The sequence below is a fragment of the Silurus aristotelis genome (genome assembly GCF_946808225.1).
Source record: "Silurus aristotelis genome assembly, chromosome: 16".
NCBI lineage: Eukaryota > Metazoa > Chordata > Actinopteri > Siluriformes > Siluridae > Silurus > Silurus aristotelis.
The window spans coordinates 10,246,340-10,263,147 of NC_139589.1; the positions used below are offsets into that span (position 1 = coordinate 10,246,340).

At 37.9% G+C, this 16,808-nt stretch overlaps 1 protein-coding gene across 3 annotated transcripts in view; it reads right to left on the reverse strand.

Moving 5' to 3' along the window:
- Window positions 1-368: 368 nt before the first annotated feature.
- Window positions 369-16,808, reverse strand: part of LOC310739200 (sialidase-3-like) — a 161,078-nt gene continuing 144,638 nt past the window's right edge. For 2 of the 3 annotated variants that reach the window (XM_083564919.1, XM_083564918.1), the window contains exons 2-3: window positions 15,679-15,927; window positions 14,030-15,594 (exon numbers count right to left, since the gene is read on the reverse strand). In XM_083564919.1, the coding sequence (XP_083421045.1) occupies window positions 14,659-15,594; window positions 15,679-15,909 (1,167 nt within the window). In that variant the 5' untranslated portion in view covers window positions 15,910-15,927 and the 3' untranslated portion in view covers window positions 14,030-14,658. Of the gene's footprint in view, window positions 1,939-2,022; window positions 2,272-14,029; window positions 15,595-15,678; window positions 15,928-16,808 lie in introns of those variants that run through there. The other variant, XM_083564920.1, reaches the window with a different exon arrangement.

Genomic DNA, 16,808 nt, shown 5'->3' on the forward strand with positions numbered 1-16,808 from the left:
AGCACACACACATCCAAATTTGATTCATTAATTAAAATGCAAGCTGGAATATACTGGGATGTAATACTTTTGCTGTTCAAAACTGGGATACTTCAAGCACCAGTTCATATTATAACATTTACATTGACATATGGCATTGGGGAAATGCCTTTGAATACAATTATCTCCTTTTTACACAACTTAGCAGCAAATGAAGGGTCTTGCTCATACATTAGGCCAAGTGGTTATACTGCTAATGGAATTTGAAATTACTTCCCGATATCAAATTACTTAACCTTTCATGGATATAGCTTCAGAAATAACATGGACCCTGTATTACAATCTAATGCCAATCACAGACAGCAATATTCATGCACAGTAAACCAGAAACCAGGGTTATATAAACATTTTTATTTTAAAAATAATTAAATGCATAATATATTTTTCAAAAACAAAGCAAAAACATTCACTTTAAATTAACATTGATGTTTTATTATATAGATTTTTTTCTGTTTGTTGGCATGAATCACAGTCAGCTATTAACTAACTAAAGTTTTGCCATCTGAAAACTAGTAATACTCTGAATAACTAATAATGTGCAAAAAAATAAACAGAAAAGCAAGCATAACACTCCTGTAAGTCTAAATGCCTACACAAAAAAAATAATGTAATTAACCTTTAGAATAACCATATTCTCCAAATGCCTAAACATCAGTAGAGTGCAGTGGAGCAGCACATTAATATTAATCATACCTTTGAAGCATTATAATATCATAAGCAATATAAAAATAGTACTGTATCAATGTTAACCACAGCAAGATGCATTCTGCATTAGAAAATGCCCACTTTAGGTTCCACTATTGGTTACTCTGTAGGAATTTATATCCATATTTAAATTTGAGAAGGTGTGTTGTGGTTTGTTTTTTTAAGTGCTGTACAAACTGAATTCTAACCATGATGAGAATTTTATTCTGATTTAAGTGCTTTTCAACAATTCGATTTATCACATGCATGTAATTCTATCTACTGAATGTTCAAGAGATCACTGAGAGAAAATTCCACAAAGGCTATTTCTTCAAGCTCACTTTTCTTCCCACACTCCATGAGGCAGGCAAAACGATCAGGCTGCTCGCATATACTCAGATCTGAGTATCCACTGGGCCCGTGATGTATGATTCATGGTTTGCTCCAACCAGAGCCACTAAGAGGAGATTTATTTAAATACACCCCAAGATTCATTCTCATTTTTCTGTCAGTTGGATGAGAAAAAAGGAGCCAGTTCTCAGTGTTTGATGTTGACTTTTGTTCGGAAGGCACTGCAATGCTCAAAACACTACCCTGGCAGCCAGTACCGGTTTCTACTAGGTTTTGTGGAAACTGAGGTGTCCCGAAAGCTTTTCCATTGGTCTCGCTCAGACTTTCAACCCTACAATCTTTTGTGCGTCTTGCATTGCAATATAAGTGACTCCTGCTCTCTTTGTCAATAATCTCTGCCATCACACACTCACAAGATTCAGTGCTTACTCTTTCTCCAAACTTCCATGTGGCCCCTTTATCATCGCTATAGAATGCAAAAGACTGGGAAATTGTATGTGGTTGTTTATCATCACTCCTGTTTATGTAATAGGCATAAGCAGGAATGATGAGTCGGCCACTCTTCATTTGAATGCCATGGCCAGGTCCAACAGCAAACGTGGCCCAATTTCTAATCTCACCTCCAATCACACTTTCTGTCAGATCTTTTGCGCTGCTCCAATTTTGCCCATTGTCACTACTGGTGACGTAACACAGCAGAGCCTTGTTCTTACCGGACTGAATTTGGTGATGCTCCGAGGTATTACCCACCACACAGATAAAAAACAGAAAGAGAGTCTTAGTTTCCTTCTCATACACCGGACATGGGTTCATGGTGCGATGTCCTGGCAAACAAGCTGTGCTAAGCTCCTGAACAGGTGACCACTGAAAAGGAAAAAATTGCTTTTACATTTTCAAAGAAATACAATGTTAAAACATAATAAGCTGTGTTTATACCAGCATATTTACCTGAATGGTCCCATCCTGCCGTGTTCCTTTCCTCATAAACAGCAAAGTGGCATCATGATCACTAGACGATGTTCTTTTCTCAGCAAACGCAAGAAATGTTTGGCCGTCATTAATATAGATTAGAGCTGGGATTCTGTAATTGACGCCAAATTGCTCTTTTCTGAACAAGGTTGTTCTCTGTGGGTCTGCTTGCCACATCTGGGAAACACTTACTGATTCACTGTTTGCCATTTCTTCAAATGTTTTTACCTGAAAACAGAAGATTCAGCATCAGATTTTTATATTACCGGTAATTACTGTTGTAGTAGATAAATGCTATAAAAAGAGAATGGAACAGAGGAAAGTAGCAAGCTAACAGGCTTAAAAAGAAAATAAAAAAATATGCATTGGTCTACAAATGCATGAAACATTCGACTAAAAACTTCATGCTGCTGTTATTTGCTGCTTTAAGATTATTGTTTTAGTGAATTATTTGGTGTAATTCCAATAAAATGTGATCAAAGAAAAATATCTTGTCAAAAACATTAAGCAGTTTAATGTAAACTGTTTTCTCGGTAGAGAAACAAGGATTATATCATCCCTGTCAAAACTATTGGAACAATAAAGCCACTTCTGTTCTTTTTACTACACTGATGACATTTGGGTCTAAGATGAAAAGCATATAAGATGATTAAACAAAGGTTCAGATTTCTATTCCTGTTCCTATTATTTTGGATAAAGATCTTAGAACATGGCACTTGACACCACATTTTTAGGTGAGAATTAGCTTATATAACTAATATATATAACTAATATATATATATATATATATATATATATATATATATATATATATATATATATATATATATATATATATATATATATATATATATATATATATATATACAGCGAGGAAAATAAGTATTTGAACACCCTGCTATTTTGCAAGTTCTCCCACTTAGAAATCATGGAGGGGTCTGAAATTGTCATCGTAGGTGCATGTCCACTGTGAGAGACATAATCTAAAAAAAAAAATCCAGAAATCACAATATATAATTTTTAAACTATTTATTTGTATGATACAGCTGTAAATAAGTATTTAAACACCTGAGAAAGTCAATGTTAATATTTGTTACAGTAGCCTTTACAGAGGTCAAACATTTCCTGTAGATTTTTATTAGGTTTGCACACACTGCAGGAGGGATTTTGGCCCACTCCTCCACACAGATCTTCTCTAGATCAGTCAGATTTCTGGCCTGTCGCTGAGAAACACAGAGTTTGAGCTCCCTCCAAAGATTCTCTATTGGGTTTAGGTCTGGAGACTGGCTAGGCCACGGCAGAACCTTAATATGCATCTTACAGAGTCACTCCTTGGTTATCCTGGCTGTGTGCTTCGGGTAATAGTCATGTTGGAAGACCCAGCCTCGACCCATCTTTAATGCTCTAACTGAGGGAAGGAAGTTGTTTTCCAAAATCTCGCAATACATGGCCTCGGTCATCCTCTCCTTAATACAGTGCAGTCGCCCTGTCCCATGTGCAGAAAAACACCCCCAAAGCATGATGCTACCACCCCCATGCTTCACAGTAGGGATAGTGTTCTTGGGATGGTACTCATCCTTCTTCTTCCTCCAAACACGTTTAGTGGAATTATGACCCAAAAGTTCTATTTTAGTCTCATCTGACCACATGACTTTCTCCCATGACTCCTCTGGATCATCCAAATGGTCATTGGCAAACTTAAGACGTGCCTGGACATGTGCTGGTTTAAGCAGGGGAACCTGCCGTGCCATGCATGATTTCAAACCATGACGTCTTAGTGTATTACCAACAGTAACCTTGGAAACGGTGGTCCCAGCTCTTTTTAGGTCATTGACCAGTGTTGTATATTTCGTTGTCTTGATGAGGTGTAGTTGTCGGCTGGAAGGACTCTTCTTAGACACCGTATTTCGTGTAAATAATGATTTTTATTTAGCACAGAAATATAGCATCTTTACAGGCCTTCCGGTCAAGCCTGGAGTCAGCACGCTCTGATTCAAAGTCTGACTCCAGATCCATGCTTACACACACATTAAATGCTTGCCCGTTTCCCGGGTCCGCCTCTTAATGTAAATGAGATGCATATGAGCTTACTGTACAATAATGTTGAACGTAAAGAAAAGCCTGTCTTTGTCCTGACTGAAGTGTCCAGATGTTTCCAGGGGTTACATCCCCAGAACATAAACATAAAGCACATCCTGTTTCCTGTACCTCCTCGTATATGGTGAACGGGTCAGAGGTCGCCTCCCAAAAGGATATACATCCTTGACCACATTCTATATTTGTTTTAAGAACACGGCGCCAGTCTCCCTGTAGCCTTGAGATAACATTAAAGCCTTCTCATACACTTTTGCTTAAAGAGAACGATCTGTCCAGGCGGTTCAGTAATTAACTTTGGCCTCTCCAGGAGTGTCACCATTGCTGAATAACATTAATTTAGGCCTTTTGATATTACACATTTAAGATACTATAATCAACTGCGTTGATTCTCAGTATGGGGTCGCCGATGTGTAGATTTACAGCATTCCTCGTTCCGAGCCTTCAAATCTCCCCCAATATTGTTTCCTTGGAGAGAAGAAAAGGAAAAAAAAACCAACCAGTATCGTCTTCTCAGGCGACAAATGAATCATATCACATTCCATTCCCCCCTTTTACCCGAACACAGTATAGGGGGAAAACTATTAAAAAGTAAGCTTATAGTCAAATTACACGAAGAATCACAATAAGAACTAATATCAAAACGGATACTTCTCCATCAGTTCACCATCTAATTCTATTCCATCTACATCTGCTGTTCGCAGCAGCGGCATCTGAGTACCGTCCCCAGGCATCACAACTCCAACCCATCGCAATATCATTGCTTTCGCAAAGGTCAGCAACAGCGTGCAAAAGCAAAACATCACACACAACGATAAGATAACTGCCATAAAAATCTGTACCAGGACCGCACCTACCGGACCTAATTTGTCTTGCAACCAAGAATTAGCAGACCATTCGGCTCCTGCAGATGGACCGAAGGCATCCCGTATGTTTCGCAATGCCTCTATAACACTAGTCATATTATCAGAAGAATCGGGGATCAAGGTGCATCTTTAGAAGAATCGGGGATCAAGGTGCATCTAACATGCATCACCAGTTAAGTTCAAAGCCACACATAGGCCACCTTGCTTGGCCAATATATAATCTAACGCCATGTCATGCTTTAGCAGGGTCAATCTGTGACTTCTTTGAGTATTAGACAGAAAATCAAATCCCCTTATTGTCTCATTGGCGAAACGCTGTAATGTATAAGTGATATTATCAATATGATCAGCTAAAAATGTCACACCATACCATGGGAACAGTCCTATACCCCACTTTTCTCCTAGACTTATTCTCCAATGGTATGACTCCAAATTATGGAACTGTGCCAATGCTCTTTTCCTCCTATTAGGGACCACATTTGACTGATTTGTATCAGGGCCGTCTCCTTTCTGTACTGTAAAAACCTCATATGGGAGCTTCAGTTTTGCCATGTAACAGCATCCTATCCATCCATAAGGCAGAAATATATATGCCTTATCACCACAAACCCACCAAATGTCTTCAAAATTTCCTATTGTCACATTTCCAGGCAAATCTTGATTTTTCACCATCAAAGTTTTACTATATTTCTGATGTGGTGCATGAAACTTCACTTCATATAATTTACTAATATTCTTATTACGGTGTTGGCCCAGATTCATCAAATAACTGTCAGAATCAGATATTCCCATAAACATCCCCGAACTAGTATACGTTCCATTTGAACAGAAACATACATCAACTTTCACAGATGTCACTTCCATCGACTCAGGGACTGCTGTTAATATATTCTCATGTTGACCTAGTAAATTCATGTAAGGTAATCCTCCCAGCCATGCACACTCGAATTTAGGTGTAAACAGAACGCGTGACCAAGTCATCAATCTATCCGTTGGTGCCTGCTGCTGAAACAATAGCCACGATAATGCATAATAATGACACTTAGAAGTTAGCGGTTCTGGCACCGTTTCTAAGATCGAAGGCCATGTGCCTGGTGATGAAACTTTCACCACACATGGACAATTCAAATTTCAAACTGATCTAACAGAATGAGTTATTTGCTGAAACCATAAGTTCCTACCTGCCCAGGGGTCAGCAATCTGTAACACCGATGAATCGAAACCATATGCTTTCCAGTCACTGTCTCTCTTTTGCAAAGTACGAACTTGAGTAGAATTAAAATATTCACTCATTGTATCTAATATATTTTCCTGAGTTATCTCAACTGAGGCTACAACATGCTCATCCCACATCTGTTTCCCGGCTTCAAAAGTCTCTTCACTACCATTTACTGTAGGCTTTGTTTTCAACATAGGTTCCTGAGTCATATTTAACACTTCTGTCGACTCTAAGGTCACTATGTCCGGCGCCTGTGTTATATTTACAAACTTCACAGGCATCAAAGGTATTGGCACTGTTGTATCATTATACTCTTTTACAATCGTAGATAAAGTAGGAGTAGTCTGGGTTGATGTATTAACACTCGTAGTTGTATCCAGAGCTGTAGTGACAAGCTTTATCTGTGACAAAGTAGTAGTCTGGGTTGGTGTATCAACATTCTTAGTTGTACCCAGCACTACTGTAACGAGCTCCATTTGACAATTATTCGTTCTCGGAGTAGTTATTGCATTAGATTGATCTTGAATCTTTGTAATATCCGCGACATTCCCACTAGGTTCCAAACCTTTTATCACAAGTGTCACTTTACGCGTTACATAATCATCCTCCCAATAATTAAGAATTGGCACAAATTTAAATGCTGGTTCTAAATAAGTGCACACATATTCACCTGCATCTTCCCATGTAGCATTACGCAAGACTAGTGAACAATCCGTCTGCATCTTCACCAACTTCATGTCATTGTACAAAAAATACTTTCTTTGATCGCGAGGCACACTTTCAAATTCGGGTCCTGTCAACAACACGTCTTCACCACGATTATTCCTCCACTTAGGAGGATTAGTACTACCAACATTCCATCTTCCACATTGACAAGGAAGAACAACCGCTTTCCCTAACTTAGCTCTGATAACAACCTTCAGAGGAGAGGGTGTTGTAGCAATCTGCTGAGGAACTATAGGCACATGGGCTCTAGTTCTCGTATCGTTTTGGTCTAACCCTTCTCCGAGCCGGTCTCGGACTCCTTCTGTCAGCTGTCTCTCTTGATTCTCCTGCAGTTGAGTTACAGTCCTTCTAAACCTGTGACGCATTTCTCTCCACCGCCACAGGCTCTGCTGATTCGGGAACCTGCTGGAAATCAATGTCCCCAAATGTTCTTTCCTGTCCGTTAGCTGTACTGTCATTTCTGGCATCATCAAAAGCGTACACAGCATCATCAATATTGCCCATATCACAGACAACCTCCCCTTCTGGGATTTGACTCTGGTTATTGTCATGCATCTCTTCTCCTGCTGTATGCTCACCCATACCTTCTTCCAATTCTCTTGAACCTTCAACATCTTGACTCTGGGAACACGTTATCTCCTCTTTTGGTGCTTTAACACAATGTGATAAATGATACTACGTTGGAGACCCTTTGACCTGGTCGTTATACCACTTTCTTCTAAATACTTTCACAAACAACTTGTCTCCGGGTTGCACTGTGGTGCTCTTTTGCTCATCAAGTTTCTGCTGCGCCTCGTCTTTCCTCTGCCTGTCAAAAACATATGTGGATATCTTTTTATGTAAGCTGACCATATATGTTACATAAGTTCGCATTTCGTCTTCCAAAAGTGCTAGACTTGGACCTTTCCCACTGGTACGCAAACAAGGAGTCGGCATCCGTCTTCCCGTTAGCAACTCATGAGGTGTCATATGCAAATCACGCAGCTCACTTGATCGACACGCCATCAGTGCCAACGGAAGCGCTGCTACCCAGTTTAAACCCGTATGCTGACAGATCTTAACAATGCGATTCTTTAAAACACCATTCATTCTTTCACACATTCCTTGACTTTGTGGGTGGTACACTGCTCCAAGACGCTGTTTAATTCCCAACTTTTGTAAGATTAATTTGACTGTTTTATCCACAAACTCTTTACCATTATCTGAGGATATTCGATCCGGAAGTCCCCACCTACTTATAACCTCTCTACACAAAAACTTGTTCGCATACCACATCTACAGGAGTAATTATTTTCGACATTATTACAACTGTCTGTATTTTTGTACGCATAAATTGATACCAACTACCAAATTAAAGATTACTTAAAACTGACTTCAGCAAACCCCATAAACCAATTGTAAAACTTGCATCAACAACTTGTAACTGAGTTCAAATCAAACGATTGTACCTCATTAACTAGTTAAACACCATGACTGGTCAGTCCGTTGCCAAGTGTCCTTTAAACTGCATAACACAAAGGTCACACACAAAATGTAATTCACTGCGATACTTCTCAAGCTGAGAGATCAAACCGCACAGTAACAAAAATAGATATTTGAATACGCACACATATGTTCAAATACACATCCAAGCATTTAAAAAATGTATTTTTTTTATTTATTTATTTTTTATTTTTTTGGATAAAACAGCACTGGCCTTAATCAAACAGAAGCCATGCGTTTATCATGTTGCTCCGGTCGCGGGCCTCAATCCGTGTGACGTTCTGAGCAACTGTCTCAGCAACGCGCACACACCAAAGATTCAACAAGAGAGGCAGACAGGACCTTAGATCCTTTCTTAGTTCTCCACAGCTAACACCACATATAATTCAATATAATTCACACACAATATCCATCAGCATTTAAGATTTTATACTCTACAGATTTCCTATCTCCTTTTAACCTCTAAACATCATTATTGTTTAAACTTTGATTTGCTTTACTTTAATAATCACCCCAACTTTTTATCAATCAGTATTACTCACAAACAATACATATACATATACAATAATCACTTTATAGTTGCTCATACACGCACACACACACACCCTCATTAATTTCTCTACTTGAAAATGTCCTTTTTTGGGAATTATATTATTCATTCAGGGCAGGGGAGTGTTTTGTCTCACTGTAGGGATATCTTTGTTCATTCAGTAAAAAGGCTCATAAAGTTATTTGGCCATACACAAAACATTTTCTCAAAAAGGCTCATTGTTTTTATCTTTTCTTTTGTTATTTAACAGAAAAAAGGTCTTCCGAAGGAAGCTCATAAGTTTTAACAGATTCAGTCCTCTCATGTAATGAGGCTCATTGTTTTATTCTTAATAGAAGATAAATATTATCCTTATAGTTACTAGAACGTATCTCACACGCACACACACGGCTGCAGCCTTACACACAAAAATTCAGACACGGAGCGGGAGGGGAGGGGGTCTCTTTTAGCTAAACGCACATACACACACTCAGAGAGAGAGAAAGGGAGGGGGTCCCGCCCACCCGCAGCGGAGCGCAGACCCTCACACGCAGAGAGACAGAAAAGCAGAGGGGGGGGTTCGCCCACAGCGGAGAAAGAGGGACTTCACTCGCAGCTGAGCGCACACGCTCAAGCACAAACACACACTTAGTTCCCCTTTATTTATTTTTTTATTTATTTTTTTTTTTTATTTTTATTTTTTTCCTCAAAGTGCACACGTTTTCCTCAACACACACACACAAATTCCACATACACTATAGTCTACTCAGTCATACAAACTTATAGCATGCTATTTTGCCGCACCTTTATTCTATTTTCTCTTTATTTTCCTTCCTTTATTAAATTTTTGCTACCTTATTGATATGCAGAAATTCAAATGACAGTTGCATCATCACCTAGCTCGTCAGCTAATTAGTCAGAGTGGGAACTTCAATTGAATTTTAATTCTGCATCATCCAGTTCCCAGAACTGACCTTAAATCCACCTAGTGAATGCCCAGGTTTTGTGGCCTGACTTAAATGTCACCTCCCTGAGGGTTTTTGTCCAAATCTTGCGGCTTCCTCTTTAAACCTTATTCTTACTTTTCCCTTTTTATTTCAACCTTTATATTCCTGTTTTCCTTTATTTCCTTAACTTTTTTACCATATTCAACTGTTTCTCAAAAGCAATCACCTTTATGCTTTTTTACTTCAGCTTCAACTCTTATTTTCTTCACTTCTCTCTTTATTCCTGTTCCTTTTATCTCTTAAACTTTTTACTTCACTTCTTTTCTATTGTAATTCAACGTTTAATTTTCCTAAAAACATCATTACAGTCAAATCCCCCCTTTTGCGCTGCCCAGCAGTGCAAAAAAAAAAATTTAGAACGGAGAGCCACCCGAACCGACAAGCACAACACAACACTCAACAACCCACACACAGGCCCTTAACGGTGCGACCCAACAGCAGATAAACGGAACCCCAAACACTCACCGTTTCAGCCGGCCGGACAGATCCGGGAGCAGTCGTCGGAGCAGACCCGCGAAGCTGAGAAGGCCGCAACACGCCCAGGATTCGTGACGGCAGGAAATGTTGTATATTTCGTCGTCTTGATGAGGTGTAGTTGTCGGCTGGAAGGACTCTTCTTAGACAACGTATTTCGTGTAAATAATGATTTTTATTTAGCACAGAAATATAGCATCTTTACAGGCCTTCCGGTCAAGCCTGGAGTCAGCACGCTCTGATTCAAAGTCTGACTCCAGATCCATGCTTACACACACATTAAATGCTTGCCCGTTTCCCGGGTCCTCCTCTTAATGTAAATGAGATGCATATGAGCTTACTGTACAATAATGTTGAACGTAAAGAAAAGCCTGTCTTTGTCCTGACTGAAGTGTCCAGATGTTTCCAGGGGTTACATCCCCAGAACATAAACATAAAGCACATCCTGTTTCCTGTACCTCCTCCTATATGGTGAACGGGTCAGAGGTCGCCTCCCAAAAGGATATACATCCTTGACCACATTTTATATTTGTTTTAAGAACACGGCGCCAGTCTCCCTGTAGCCTTGAGATAACATTAAAGCCTTCTCATACACTTTTGCTTAAAGAGAACGATCTGTCCAGGCGGTTCAGTAATTAACTTTGGCCTCTCCAGGAGTGTCACCATTGCTGAATAACATGAATTTAGGCCTTTTGATATTACACATTTAAGATCCTATACATTTAAGATACTAACCAGCTCCTCCCGTGTAGTTCTGGGCTGATTTCTCATCTTCCTTAGGATCATTGAGACCCCACGAGGTGAGATCTTGCATAGAGCCCCAGTCCGAGGGAGATTGACAGTCATGTTTAGCTTCTTCCATTTTCTAATGATTGCTCCAACAGTGGATCTTTTTTCACCAAGCTGCTTGGCAATTTCCCCGTAGCCCTTTCCAGCCTTGTAGAGGTGTACAATTTTGTCTCTAGTGTCTTTGAACAGCTCTTTGGTCTTGGCTATGTTAGTAGTTGGATTATTACTGATTGTATGGGGTGGACAGGTGTCTTTATGCAGCTAACGACCTCAAACAGGTGCATCTAATTTAGGATAATAAATGTAATGGAGGTGGACATTTTAAAGGCAGACTAACAGGTCTTTGAGGGTCAGAATTCTAGCTGATAGACAGGTGTTCAAATACTTATTTGCAGCTGTATCATACAAATAAATAGTTTAAAAATCATATATTGTGATTTCTGGATTTTTTTTTTTTAGACTATGTCTCTCACAGTGGACATGCACCCACGATGAAAATTTCAGACCCCTCCATGATTTAAGTGGGATCTAAGTGGGAAAACTTGCAAAATAGCAGGGTGTTCAAATACTTATTTTCCTCACTATATATATATATATATATATATATATATATATATATATATAAAGCTATATTATATAGTTTATGGCTTATCTCTGTACTGGATTTTAATTTGGGATTTCCACTTCTTGCTGCTGAATGTTGAGGCTTATATATTCATGATTTTAAAGTGTTTTTGAACAGTATACTGTGAAACTTTCTCTTCTGCCTTGTGAAGAAGGTATGTGATCAGCTCTCACAGTGTTTGGGCTTAAACCAGGAGCAGATATAAAAAGTTATTAATTGTTTAAACAATGGCAATTTACCAGTTTAACATGGCACACTTTGGCAACAAGAAACACCCTGTATGTGCTTTTTATTTTACCAGTGGTCTCTTTCTTTTTTTAGGACTTGACATATTGTTGAACTGACAACACCCATTTTTCTGCAATGCCTCTGATTAATCTACTAAGAGCAGATGTTCCAAGGTATTATCTTTTTAACCAGAGATGCACAAACACTAGAAGTGAAACAACTGAATTGTTTATTTTTGTACTATAAGGTACAAGGTGAAGAACACTAAAATATAATTGCACTAGTTGAGCAAATTACAGATTATATATAAACTAAACTTTCTTTTCGGCTTCTCCCGTTAGGGGTCGCCACAGCGGATCCTCCGCACGTTTGATTTGGCACATGTTTTACGCTGGATGCCCTTCCTAACGCAACCCTCCCCAATTTATCCGGGCTTGGGACCGGCACTAAGAGTGGCTGGGGATGGTTCCCTGACCGGGAATCGAACCCGGGTTGCAGCGGTCGGAGCGCTGCATCTTAACCACTAGACCACCAGGGGACCAAATTACAGATTATATATATATATATATATAAAATCTGTAATTTGCTGTAAATAAAATCAAACTATATATGAGAGGAACCAGGACTACTTTAAGTTATAATGACTGGAACAATGCTGAATTGTATGTCTGACCCATTCAGAGTCTGTTGTTCATTATACCAGTTGTTTCTTTCTTTTCAGTAAATAGCAAATTGCTGTATTGTTTACACCCAATGTTTTTCAATGCCTCTTATTCATCTTCTAAGAGCAGATGTTCAAAACTATTTATTGTTTAAACTATCAGTCTAACAGGACATAAAAAAATCGAACTTGCAAAAAGTTGTACGACTATTATCTATTAATTTATTGGACAATTAAATGTAAAAAGTTGATTTAAGTGGAAATAAGTTGGTTCAAAAATTGTCTGACCAACTTGATTTGAACTGTTGACTGGATATGCAGATGTAAATTTACAAGCACACATGTTGGTTTGGTGGTTGGAGCACGCGAGCTGGAATGATAGCGCCATTTTAATCGGCAATCAAACGTGCAGCACAAGATCATGACAAACTTCACTGTTAAAGTAAGTATCTTTATTCTGTGTTTTGAAACTGCAGTCATACTTGAATGTAATGTCACTAGGCAAGCTTATTTTGGCGCTATCATTTCATGTGAGCTGCAATGTCGTTTTCTGTGATTTAAACAACACGGTTATATTTTTGAGTCAATTTAACAATTTAACAAAAACAATTTAACATAGCACACTTGGGCAACCAGAAACACCCTGTATGTGCTTTTCATTTTACCAGTGGTCTCTTTCTTTTTTAGGACATCACATATTGTTGAACTGCCAACACCCATTTTTCTGCAATGCCTCTGATTAATCTACTAAGAGCAGATGTTGCAAGGTATTTTCTTTTTAACCAGAGATCCACAAACACTAGAAGTGAAAAAATAGAAAAACTTTAGAAAAATAAGGACAATTAGACATTGAACTCCACTGTACAATAAACTAAATTGTTTTTTTTTGTACTACAAGGTTCACTAAAGAACACTAAAATATAATTGCACTAGTTAAGCAGATTACAGATTAATGTTTTATGTGTACACACACACACATATATATATATATATATATACACATATACTTCAAGCACCAGTTCATATTATAACATTTACATTGACATATGGCATTGGGGACATGCCCATGAATACAAGTATCTCCTTTTTACACAACTTAGCAGCAAATGAAGGGTCTTGCTCATACATTAGGCCAAGTGGTTATACTGCTAATGGAATTTGAAATTACTTCCCGATATCAAATGACTTAACCTTTCATGGATATAGCTTCAGAAATAACATGGACCCTGTATTACAATCTAATGCCAATCACAGACAGCAATATTCATGCACAGTAAACCAGAAACCAGGGTTATATAAACATTTTTATTTTAAAAATAATTAAATGCATAATATATTTTTCAAAAACAAAGCAAAAACATTCACTTTAAATTAACATTGTTTTATTATATAGATTTTTTTCTGTTTGTTGGCATGAATCACAGTTAGCTATTAACTAACTAAAGTTTTGCCATCTGAAAACTAGTAATACTCTGAATAACTAATAATGTGCAAAAAAATAAACAGAAAAGCAAGCATAACACTCCTGTAAGTCTAAATGCCTTCACAAAAAAAATAATGTAATTAACCTTTAGAATAACCATATTCTCCAAATGCCTAAACATCAGTAGAGTGCAGTGGAGCAGCACATTAATATTAATCATACCTTTGAAGCATTATAATATCATAAGCAATATAAAAATAGTACTGTATCAATGTTAACCACAGCAAGATGCATTCTGCATTAGAAAATGCCCACTTTAGGTTCCACTATTGGTTACTCTGTAGGAATTTATATCCATATTTAAATTTGAGAAGGTGTGTTGTGGTTTGTTTTTTTAAGTGCTGTACAAACTGAATTCTAACCATGATGAGAATTTTATTCTGATTTAAGTGCTTTTCAACAATTCGATTTATCACATGCATGTAATTCTATCTACTGAATGTTCAAGAGATCACTGAGAGAAAATTCCACAAAGGCTATTTCTTCAAGCTCACTTTTCTTCCCACACTCCATGAGGCAGGCAAAACGATCAGGCTGCTCGCATATACTCAGATCTGAGTATCCACTGGGCCCGTGATGTATGATCCATGGTTTGCTCCAACCAGAGCCACTAAGAGGAGATTTATTTAAATACACCCCAAGATTCATTCTCATTTTTCTGTCAGTTGGATGAGAAAAAAGGAGCCAGTTCTCAGTGTTTGATGTTGACTTTTGTTCGGAAGGCACTGCAATGCTCAAAACACTACCCTGGCAGCCAGTTCCGGTTTCTACTAGGTTTTGTGAAAACTGAGGTGTCCCGAAAGCTTTTCCATTGGTCTCGCTCAGACTTTCAACCCTACAATCTTTTGTGCGTCTTGCATTGCAATATAAGTGACTCCTGCTCTCTTTGTCTATAATCTCTGCCATCACACACTCACAAGATTCAGTGCTTACTCTTTCTCCAAACTTCCATGTGGCCCCTTTATCATCGCTATAGAATGCAAAAGACTGGGAAATTGTATGTGGTTGTTTATCATCACTCCTGTTTATGTAATAGGCATAAGCAGGAATGATGAGTCGGCCACTCTTCATTTGAATGCCATGGCCAGGTCCAACAGCAAACGTGGCCCAATTTCTAATCTCACCTCCAATCACACTTTCTGTCAGATCTTTTGTGCTGCTCCAATTTTGCCCATTGTCACTACTGGTGACATAACACAGCAGAGCCTTGTTCTTACCGGACTGAATTTGGTGATGCTCCGAGGTATTACCCACCACACAGATAAAAAACAGAAAGAGAGTCTTAGTTTCCTTCTCATACACCGGACATGGGTTCATGGTGCGATGTCCTGGCAAACAAGCTGTGCTAAGCTCCTGAACAGGTGACCACTGAAAAGGAAAAAATTGCTTTTACATTTTCAAAGAAATACAATGTTAAAACATAATAAGCTGTGTTTATACCAGCATATTTACCTGAATGGTCCCATCCTGCCGTGTTCCTTTCCTCATAAACAGCAAAGTGGCATCATGATCACTAGACGATGTTCTTTTCTCAGCAAACGCAAGAAATGTTTGGCCGTCATTAATATAGATTAGAGCTGGGATTCTGTAATTGACGCCACTTTGCTCTTTTCTGAACAAGGTTGTTCTCTGTGGGTCTGCTTGCCACATCTGGGAAACACTTACTGATTCACTGTTTGCCATTTCTTCAAATGCTTTTACCTGAAAACAGAAGATTCAGCATCAGATTTTTATATTACCGGTAATTACTGTTGTAGTAGATAAATGCTATAAAAAGAGAATGGAACAGAGGAAGGTAGCAAGCTAACAGGCTTAAAAAGAAAATAAAAAAATATGCATTGGTCTACAAATGCATGAAACATTCGCTAAAAACCACAACAGTGACTAAAAACTTCATGCTGCTGTTATTTGCTGCTTTAAGATTTAGTGTTTTAGTGAATTATTTAGTGTAATTCCAATAAAATGTGATCAAAGAAAAACATCCTGTCAAAAACATTAAGCAGTTTAATGTAAACTGTTTTCTCGGTAGAGAAACAAGGATTATATCGTCCCTTTCAAAACTATTGGAACAATAAAGCCACTTCTGTTCTTTTTACTACACTGATGACATTTGGGTCTAAGATGAAAAGCATATAAGATGATTAAACAAAGGTTCAGATTTCTATTCCTGTTCCTATTATTTTGGATAAAGATCTTAGAACATGGCACTTGACACCACATTTTTAGGTGAGTATTAGCTTATATAACTAATATTAATATATATATATATATATATATATATATATATATATATATATATATATATATATATATATATATATATATATATATATATATATATATATATATATATATATATATATATATATAAAGCTATAGCTATATTATATAGCTTATGGCTTATCTCTGTACTGGATTTTAATTTGGGATTTCCAATTCTTGCTGCTGAATGTTGAGGCTTATATATTCATGATTTTAAAGTGTTTTTGAACAGTATACTGTGAAACTTTCTCTTCTGCCTTGTGAAGAAGGTATGTGATCAGCTCTCACAGTGTTTGGGCTTAAACCAGGAGCAGATATAA